This window comes from Nelumbo nucifera, chromosome 1, assembly GCF_055504915.1.
Source record: "Nelumbo nucifera cultivar China Antique chromosome 1, China Antique-T2T, whole genome shotgun sequence".
In the NCBI taxonomy this organism is placed as follows: domain Eukaryota; kingdom Viridiplantae; phylum Streptophyta; class Magnoliopsida; order Proteales; family Nelumbonaceae; genus Nelumbo; species Nelumbo nucifera.
Window position 1 is genome coordinate 115,203,439 of NC_142649.1, and position 10,940 is coordinate 115,214,378.

The window sequence follows — 10,940 nt, forward strand, 5'->3', positions numbered from 1 at the left end:
AAAAATATCACCAAGGCTTCAAATTCAGTGTATTCGGATGAATACAGAGGCAAATGACGATGAACACCTCTTCGTTCTTTGCTCTCTCGCACTCAATTATCTCCCTTTCCAACTGCTGCGCGACAGAAGCGTCTTTGCTTGAATAGGTCGCTCTAAAAATCTTCAACTTCATTTTACGCCAAAGGAATCCCGATTCTCGAATTCTTTGTAGCCGGCCAAACATTTAATGAAGTAGCTAGCTCTGGTGATGGAGGCCGGAATTCCCTCGAATTTTACTTATCTGGGGCGGAGCTTTGGTGATCTAAGCATCAGTAATGATTCATCTTCAGCTTTCAGTGACTGCAACAGCGATCAATCAGGTGAATTCCCGACCACCTCCACGCATAGCCGTCGCCTCCTAGTGGCTTGCGCTTCTGAGAAATCAGATTCGTCAACTTGTCTCCGATCTCGAATCGGGCTCGCTAGACCTGTGCAGAGGCAGGCGGCCATGGAGCTTAGACTCCTCGCCAAGAACAAGCAGGAAAACCGCCTCAAGATTGCTCGTGATGGGGCTGTAAGGCCACTTATCTCTCTTATCTCCTCTTCCGATGCTCAACTTCAAGAGAACGGTGTCACCCCGATTCTGAACCTCTCCTTATGCGACGAAAACAAGGACCTAATTAAGCCCCTGGTGAGAGCTCTCAAGACGAGGACAGCAACCGTGAAGGAGAACGTCGCCTATGCCCTGCTCAGCTTCTCGCATGAACAATGTATTTGGATGAATATAGAGGTAGGGGAAGAGGCTTGCCCTTCCTTGATATTTTTCAAAAAAATATTACCTTACTTTTGTTATTTTATAAAAATATTATCTTTTATTGATATTCAGGGCAAAAAGTTCCGAAAAGTATGAACAGACAATTTCTGAATTCCATTGCAGATCTATAACCATTCAAAATGTTAAAATCCCCATTTTATACACCGATGCCTGCCCATGAATTGGCATCAATTTCGAGCTGACATCCACTCCAATTGTACTTTGAGCCTAAAGCTTCTGACCCTGGGCTGAACGGTCATTCTCCCAAAAAAAAATGAATCACACTATCCCATTTAGATCTCACAAAACGAACATTATTGTTTGAACAGGTGAGATCCATGTTTATCCAAATGTTATATGCTGGTTCTGTTGGGTTTAGTTTTTGGTCCATTTGATTAATGGGAATAGGGGTTTGGAATCGAAATTAGAATAGTCAATTGTTTGATTTGTGGAATTGGAATTTGATTTTCATTCATGCTGGCATTTGAGGGAATGGCAATTCCCTTCCCCTCCCTTAGGAACGACTTTATTCCAAATAATTCAGATTCTCATCTGAACCAAACAGTGGGAGAATGAATAATTCCAATTCCAATTTTAAAGAGATTTTGATTCCAATTCCTATTCTAATTCTGACTATGAACCAAAATGTTAGTATGTCATGGAATTATGGATAGTTCTGGTTTTAAAAACTGGACCAGAAACAGAACCGTTTCGGTCACTGGTTTCTGGGTCAAATGGCCCCTATTGCCCCGGTCCAATGTAAGGTCATATGATTCCCGGGTCAACCATCCGGTCTGATTTTCAAAACTATGTTTCTGACCAATCATCTTCCTTCATACTCAGTTACTTTTATCCATGTTATTGGGTTGTCCACTTGTCCATTATCTTACGAAGCATGCTTTTTCTTGTTCATCTTTTGTAACTTAGGTCACCGCCACCTGATTTATTGATTCCTATTTTGAATCTTTTGTAATTTGTTAAATGGATTTGGTAGACGGGTTCGGGCATTTTGAGAAAACGAAGGTAGGGATTAGAGTCGATAGAGGAAATGGTAGGGTTTTCTCTCAACATATCAATAAGTTAAAATGATCATCAATTAAAGGCCGTTGGTCCCGTAGCTCAGTTGGTTAGAGCGTTGGTCTTATGAGCCGAAGGTCGCGAGTTCGAGCCTCGCCGGGACCATTTTTAATGCCGGGTCAATGTCTTTCCAATCAGTTTTTGCATAAATTTGACAAAAGCACATTTTTGTATTAAAAAAGACAGCAATTTTGTTTTTTTTTTTTCGGACATGTTTCAAAACAGTGAAATGCATTTCATAAGATTTTAATTTGGTAAGCTTGCACTTTCATGAACCATATTATATTTTGTATTTGCACTGAACATCTTTTGCATTAAAAATGCATGTCCGAAAAACAACTGCTGTTATGACAAAAAAAGATGCTTCTATGCAGAAGTTCCAAAAACACATGTATGTGATAGATTTGAAAGTACCAATTATTATCACATCCAGTCATGTAGGAACTCAGTACCTGACTGAAGACCTATAAAATAAAACTCTAAAAACTGATTCTTTCTTTATACCAAAATAGCTCTTTCTTTGTAGAAATCAATCTTTGATCCTAGCTTTGCACCTTTTTTCTATTGAAACTGATCCCCACTCCTTCCTCTAGTTTGCTTTAATTATTTAGATTGTTCCTAACAAAAAGTCCTCCATACTTGATATTTTACAAAACCTAAACAAGGGGTTTTGAATTTTGATCTCAACAAAACCTAAATGTGCAATAGCGAGGTATACTAGATATATTAAAATAAGGCATCGAAGAAATTTTCTCCTTTTTTTGGATTTTTTATTTTTTATTCCATGTTATTTTCAAAACTGCCCAATAAAATAAGAGTGTTTTATCTCCTTTTTTTTTTTTTGCTTCCATATACATATCTTGATAAAGAGATGAGGATACGCACATCACATCTACTTTGGAGTTTTCTATTTTCACGCCACTGTCAACCCACCTTTTTATATGTTTATCATCTTCCCACCACGATTCATTTGTTAACTCCCACTTCTTGAATTTCATTAGAAAGGAATGTATGTGTAAAACAGAGATTTAGAAAGGAACGTACGTTGGTAGGATACTGCTCTGCTTTCCTTCTCACAACAATCCCCTCCTTCCATTCGTATCACAATCATTCTCACAACGATTGTCTCTTTCCATTCATATCAAAATCTTCCCGGTAATGTTCTGTTTTTGCCACTATTTAAGAGAAGATAACTGTAGTAATTTTGCTTTGTTGTTGGCATCATTCACAATGTTCCTCTGCTTCAATTCGCACCAAAGTCTTGCCCGTAATATTGCCCTAGTTTTGTCACGGTAACCACAATTTTTTCTGTTTTTGGCACCATTCAAGCAATGACTCTCCAGCTACATCCAAGAAAGCTCTTTCAAGGTTCGAGAGACCATTATCTCATCTAAATCCAACGACCATTATCATCTGTATTTGCTCTGTTTTCCATTCTCTGATATCTACGGTCTGCTTTTGTCACAGTCCAAGCATCGACTTCTGTGATCGTTTGAAAGAGAGATTTCACTTTTTGAGATCATTTGAAAGAGGTCTACTCTTCGGGAAGACAGTTCACTTCTCCAATCACTGAAAAGAGGTCTTCGGTCAACTTTGAGAACGCATCTTCTTACTTTTCATTTATTTTTTTCACTGTGGTCAATTTCTACAGGGTCTAATTTTCTTTGTTTAATTTTTGTTTTGTGTTGTAGTTTGTTGGCTTTCATCATCTAGTTTGGAACCACAAGACTTTTTTTGTCCGGTTGCAACCATTAGACGTAGGAAGCTAAGCATACAAAGCAAGCCTTTGTTTTTAAATTTTAAGTGTTTATTTTTTCTGTTTTTTAACCTGTTTTAGCAAAAGCGAAATAAAAATACTCTTAATTTCATATTGGAGAAGGAAACCAGAGTTTGTGAAAAAATGAGTACCAAAGAACCCGTTTTTAACAAAACCAGTGAGGACGATGAACAAAGCTGGTTATTTTTTACCCAATTTTGATATAGGCAATGGATAATAATCCTATATAAATTTGTCAGTTACCTGTACATCGTATAGTAAGTTGATTTATGACAAACCGTATCCTATACAGGTGCCTGAAAGAATCAATTAATAGCATTATTATTAAAAGATTTGAGTTTATATATATTAAAACAAGGCAGTGAAGAAATTTTCTCCTTTTTTCGAATGTTTTATTTTTTAGTTTTATTCCATGTCATTTTTATTTTTTATTTTCTCCTAAACTACCTCCCCCACTATTCCCCACTTTCTTCAAAATTATATCTAATTCCTATTTATCTTCTAAATTATCTCTAACTCCTATTTATCTCCAAAATTATCTCTAACTCCTATTTATCTCCAAAATTATCTCTAATTTAGTAGAGAGTTTTCTCCTAAATTATCTCTAATTCCTATTTATCCTCTTCCCTACTTTTTATCTATATCTATATAAAGAAAGTTTGGATTAAAAAATTTAAGAATTATTTAAATATTCTAACAAAATTATATAATAACTTTAAAATATTTGTTAAAAACACAAAAATAATTTTATATTTTTACAAAATATATCACGAATTTATGTACTAACAATTTAAATTATGCCATTCCGGATTCTCAATTTAAATGTTTTTCAAATATTTTATAGATTATTTAAATATGTATCATAACTAGATTTTAAATAGTTAAAATAACAGAATTATGTAATAAATTTAAAAAGTTTCTTCAAAGTAGAAAAATAATTATAACATAATATTGAAATTAATAATAATTTAATATATTAGAAAATTAATAATGAAATTATGTAATAATAGTATAAATTGTGATTTTATGGATAATTAAATTCAATAAATAATTAATATTTTAAAATTTAAAGTTATTTAAGTATTTAAATAACAAAAAAAATTAATATAACTAGATTTTAAATAGTTAAAATAAAGAAATTATGTAATAAATTTAAAAAAAAACTGAAAAGTAGAAAAATAATTATAACATAATATTAATATTAATAATAATTTAATATTTTTACATAATTTTATAAATAACTAATTTCACTTATATCAAGTAATAATTCGAGAAAATAACCTTCAAAAAATAATATTTATTAATAATAATTTTAAACTCCTAATCTGTATTTATTATATAATTATGTATACTAATAATATTTATTGTATTTCAGTAATTATTTATTGTTTTTTGCGATAAATGTATTTTCAATGATTATGTATAAATTTATTTTGTTTTTTATTTAACAAGAAAATTTCAATAATTATTGGAGATTAAACTACTATTATTGAATTTTTAAATTTAATTTATTGTACTAATTGTATTTATTGTATTTTTGTTATAACTTATTGACTAATTAATATTTATTAGAGATTAAACTATTATTTGAGATTATACTATGTATTGACTAAGTTAATATATTTTTAGTAATTATTGTATTTTTTCATTATCAATATATTTTCAATAATTGTGTATTTTCGCTTTAAATTTTCAATAATTATTGGAGATTAAACTATTGTTATTTATGGGAGATAAGACTATTAATTTAGCTAAAATTATGAATGTTCACGAGTTGGGGAGTTGGTCAACTGAAACCGATTGACCTTTTGTGAAAATCAACCCACTCAAGTTGTATTGGTTTGGGTCGGTTTTCACCAAAGGTCAGTCGGTTCAAAAGATTTAAACTTAAAAATTAAATTTAATTTTAAAATTTATAGTGCAATTATTAAAAAAATAAATTTAAAAAATAGATTTATGAAATAAAGCATTTTAGACTATGAAATATGAGAAATTTCTCACTTTTCCATATTAAAAATTATATTTGAAATATAAAATATTAACATATATCCATGGTTAGAGCATTCAATTTTGGTCGGTTTGCAAATGGCCAAAGTGAAATTGATCCAACTTGGTCGAACTGAAATTAATTGTTGTTACTTTTGTATTATAAAAAATTTATTAAAAGTAGTATATAAAATATGAATAATTATTAATTATTTAAAAAGTCAAAAATATAAAACAATTGTATACTCTTATGTGTTTCTATTAGTGTCATTTACTAGAACACACCTTATAGTTTTACATATTTACTTAAACCTACCTTATAGTTTTCATTTTACTAATACATCCCATATATTTTACAACTTATTTACTTAATCAACATTTCATTAAGGAGTGTTTGTTTTGCCATTAGGCCCATGTTTTTTATTCCAAAAAAACCCTTAACACTTTTTTATATAGAAAACAAAATTGGCCAAATATAGCCAATAGAGTGGTTACCCGTGTCTTATTAAGGTCAAAAATGGTATTTTTATTTTTATTTTCTTTTGATTAAATTTATTTAAATGAACATTAGGGTCAACACTATCATTTTCCACTATCATCCAATGGAAGATTGATTAAATCTGTTGCAAATTATAAGTGGTGTTTTAGTAAAATGCTAAATATATGATAGATTTTAGTAAATCCATGAAACTATAAGGGTATTTTAGTAAATGATTATTTATATTATTTATCTTTTGCTTAATAAATCCTGTGCATCGCACGGGTCCCTGCTAATATATATTAAAATAAGGAAGTCTAGAAATTTTCTCCTTTTTTGATTTTTTTTATTTTTTAATTCCATGTAGTTTGGAACAACCAATGAGATGCACTTTCCCAATAACCTAAATAATCTCTTCTCCTAAAATTTCTCCTAAACTACCTCCCCCACTTTCTCTAAAATTATCTCTAATTCCTATTTATCTTCTAAATTATCTCTAATTCCTATTTACCTCCAACATTATCTCTAATTTAGTAGAGAGTTTCTCTCCTAAATTATCCCTAATTCCTATTTATCCTCTCCCCTACTTTTTATCCATATCTATCTAAAGAAAGTTTGGATTAAAAAATTTAAGAATTATTTAATTATTCTAAAAAATCATATAATAACTTTAAAATATTTATTAAACACACAAAAATTAATATTATACTTTTACAAAATATATCATGAAATTATGTACTAACAATTTAAATTGTTTTCCCAAAATATCAATTTAAATGTTTTTCAAATATTTAATAATATGTAATATCTTTAAATAAATAAAATTCAAATAATAAAACATTTTAAATACTTTATAGATTATTTAAATATTTAAATAACTAAATATTTATCATAACTTGATTTTAAATAGTTAAAATAACAAAATTATGTAATAAAGTTAAAAATATTCTTTAAAGTAGAAAAATAATTATAAAATAATATTGAAATTAATAATAATTTAATATGTTGCAAAATTAATAATGGAATTATGTAATAATAGTATAAATTATGATTTTAAGGATAATTAAATTCAATAAATAATTAATATTTTAAAATTTAAATATTTTACATATTATTTAGGGAAATTCCCGATAGGTACCCTGTACTTTAGGCCGGGTGCCAATTTAGTACCCGAACTTTAAATCGTGACAATCAAATACCCGAACTTTCAGTTTACGATAATTTAGTACCCGGTGTTAAATTACCGTCAGTTAGAAGATAAAATATCCTAAATACCCCCAGCTATTTTGAATAATGTATGAATTACTGAATAAAATTACTAAAATATACTCATCATTTATTTCGACCAATGCAAGTGAGAACCCACTGTTCACAGTGACGGGATCTGCTCCTCACAAATGGGCGCCTCACAGGCACATCCACCATGCATTGGGAACATCTCCTGTGAATATTTACTAATAAATATGGAAGATGTTCCCGATGTGCGTGTGAGGAGCATATCCAGTCTCCTGTTCACGCTTGCAGTTACTGAGATTCCAAAAACCAGCTCCCTCACGCTGGTGGTGTCAAGCGAATGCGCCACCGGAAAAGTTGATTTTCGGCGATCAAACACGACGCCGAAAAAGTTGAAATCGATCCAGTACCGTTGTCGGAGAAAACGACTCCTGTCGCCCGTCGCTGGAACATTATTGTGCCCACTTTTTTACTCAACCGTTGCCGGAGAAGACGATTTGTTGTCAGCGCCGGAGTTTTCTATCATTTTCTCTGTGTTTTTTAACATCGACTTCTCTTTGATTTCTCTACAAGTGGGTTACTGAGATTTTAATGTAAGATTTTTTAAGGTTTTGATTTTTTTAGTGTTTTTCATTGCTTTAGCTGTGGACACGAGCTGATCGCTCGTCAAGCCATTGATCTCGTTGATAACCTTTGCGATTCTAATGATCCTTCTGTTTCTGGCGATTTCATTGCTCAGATTATTGAACGTCTTTCTTCTTCTGCTTTGTCTTGGAGCCGTCGACAAGTCTATCCGATAAGGTTCTTCATTTCTTTTAGTAATTTCTGTTCTCATTCTGGTTAGATATCGAGTTCTTTACTTCTCCTCCATCCAGTTCGAACTTGAAGTTCAAAGTCTCCTAGTTTCGATCTTCTTTATTCTTCTTATTCAAGCTTTTCTGGACAAATTGGAGAAAATTTTGGCAGGCGCATAGATTTGTGTTTTCAATCTCCGTCCAGCCATTCTTTCCAGCCAAGTTTGTATTTGAATCCCAAGACCCGACGAATAATCACCTTGAACTAGAAAACCTACTTGGATTTCTCATTCACCATCCAAGCTTTCTGGGAAACCAAAGGTAACAAATGCTAAAACTAAGCCAAAAGTCAAGTGGGCAGTTAGACTAAGCTCAGCAGGACCAAGCCTCCCACCAAATTCAACGATTGAAGGGAATCCACTACTGGATTTCGTGAAGGAGGATTTCCTACGTATCTTTGATGATCAAGAGCTTGCTCGAACGATGTATGACAAGTGCATCAGATACCGAGATCTGGTCACCAAGCACGACACCCTAGGTGGTTTTCTTTTCAATCTAGCACTCTTGAAGACGCTTCTCCGGTCGGAGTTTCAATTGCACGTCAAACAAGTACTCCCCTCTCTTGTTACGATTTGATTTCTATACAAGATGACACCAAAATTTAATGTTTTTTAAGTTTACTAACTTGGCATTGAATTGTTGAGTCGTTATGCAGGGTCACTTCAACCCAAATTTCTTAAGAACAAGATGAAGAAAGAATTTCCACCTCCGATCTTTTGAAATTTCATAATCTGTCATTTTGGTGAAAAAAATCCATCTATAAAGGTTAGTTTTGGTATTTCGAAATTTTTAACCCGCACTTGATATCACATGAGTCTTCTAATTGACAGTAATTTAACGTCGGGTACTAAGTTGTCACAAACTGAGTTCAGGTACTTGATTGTCGCGATTTAAAGTTTGGGTATTAAATTGGCACTCGGCCTAAAGTACAAAGTACTTATCGGGAGTTTTCCCTATTATTTAAATATTTAAATAACTAAATATTTAACAGATTTTAAATAGTTAAAATAAAGAAATTATGTAATAAATTTAAAGAAAAATCTGAAAAATAGAAAAATAATTATAACATAATATTGAAATTAATAATAATTTAATATTTTTACATAATATTGTAAATAACTGATTTAACTTATATCAATTAATAATTCAAGAAAATTACTTTCAAAAAAACTAATATCTATTAATAATAATTTTAAACTCTTAATCTGTATTTATTATATAATTATATATACTAAAATTAATATTTATTTTATTTCAACAATTATTTATTATTTTTGTGATAAATGTATTTTCAATGATTATGTATAAATTTATTTTGTTTTGTTATTTAACAGAAAACTTTCAATAATTATTGGAGATTAAACTACTATTATTGAAATTTTTAAATTTAATTTATTGTACTTATTGTATTTATTGCATTTTTGTTAGAACTTATTGATTACTATTTATTAGAGATTAAACTATTATTTGATATTATAGTATTTATTGACTAAGTTAGTATATTTTTAGTACTTATTATATTTTGTAATTATTGTATTTTTTCATTATCAATATATTTTCAATAATTGTGTATTTTCGCTATAAATTTTTAATAACTATTGGAGATTAAACTATTGATATTTATTAGTGATGAGATTATTAATTTAGTTGAAATTATGAGTGTTCATGAGTTGGTTCGGTTCGATCGTAGAATATTTGGCCAACCAAATTGACCTGGTCAGGTTGGGGAGTTGGTCAGCTAAAACCGACTAACCTTTTGTGAAAACTGACCCACTCAAGTTGTATCGGTTTAGGTCGATTTTTTTTGTTTAGTCAATCGGTTCAAAAGATTTAAACTTAAAAGTTAAATTTAATCTTAAAAATTATAATGCAATTATTAAAAAATAAATTTATGATATAAAACATTTTAGACTAAGAAATATAGAAAATTTCCCACTTTTCCATATTAAAAATTATATTTAAAATATAAAATATTAATATATATCCATGGTTAGGTCATTTGATTTTGGTCAATTTACAAATGGCCAAAGTGAAGCTGATCCAACTTGGTCTAATTGGAAAATTTTTTAACCAAAGCCGACCTAAAATACTAGAAAACCAATCAACTCAAGTTAAGTTGATTAGGTTGGTTGGTTTCATCAGTTTGATGAATAAACCTAACTGAAATTAATTATTGTTATTTTTGTATTATAAAAAATTATTAAAAGTAGTATATAAAATATGAATAATTATTAATTATTTAAAAAGTTAAAAATATAGAACAATTATATACTCTTATGTGTTTTTATTAGGGTCATTTACTAGAACACACCTTATAGTTTTACATATTTGCTTAAACCTACCTTATAGTTTTCATTTTACTAAAACATCCCATATATTTTACAACTTATTTACTTAATCAACATTTCATTAAGGAGTGTTTGTTTTGCCATTAGGCCCATGATTTTTTATTCCAAAAATACCCTTAACACATTTTTTGTACAGAAAACAAAATTGATCGAGTATAGCCAATATAGTGGTTGCCCGTGTCTTATTAAGGGCAAAAATAGTATTTTTTATTTTCTTTTGATTAAATTTATTTAAATGAACATTAGGGTCAACACTGTCATTTTCCACTGCCATTTAATGTGGAAGATCGAATAAATCCATTACAAATTATAAGTAGTGTTTTAGTAAAATACTAACTATAGGATAGATTATAGTAAATTTGTGAAACTATAAGGGATATTTTAATAAATGACA

The 10,940-nt window shown here is 30.0% G+C and overlaps 1 protein-coding gene and 1 non-coding gene across 2 annotated transcripts; both read left to right on the forward strand.

Annotated features, from left to right (window-relative positions):
• The first annotated feature begins 247 nt into the window (after positions 1-247).
• LOC104601928 (protein spotted leaf 11-like) lies at positions 248-924 on the forward strand. The gene is made up of 2 exons (XM_010265428.1): positions 248-749; positions 866-924. The coding sequence occupies exons 1-2, from the start codon at positions 248-250 to the stop codon at positions 922-924; spliced, it is 561 nt and encodes a 186-aa protein (XP_010263730.1).
• A 977-nt stretch (positions 925-1,901) lies between these two features.
• Positions 1,902-1,975, forward strand: TRNAI-UAU (transfer RNA isoleucine (anticodon UAU)). Its single transcript has one exon. It is a non-coding gene; the product is annotated as a tRNA-Ile (tRNA).
• The last annotated feature ends 8,965 nt before the right edge of the window (positions 1,976-10,940 follow it).

Bases quoted from the DNA above. Each gene is read 5' to 3' on its own strand.
- LOC104601928 (XM_010265428.1), top strand. From the start codon at position 248: ATGGAGGCCGGAATTCCCTCGAATTTTACTTATCTGGGGCGGAGCTTT. The intron at 750-865 runs GTATTTGGATGA...ATTGATATTCAG, and splicing joins CAGCTTCTCGCATGAACAAT to GGCAAAAAGTTCCGAAAAGT.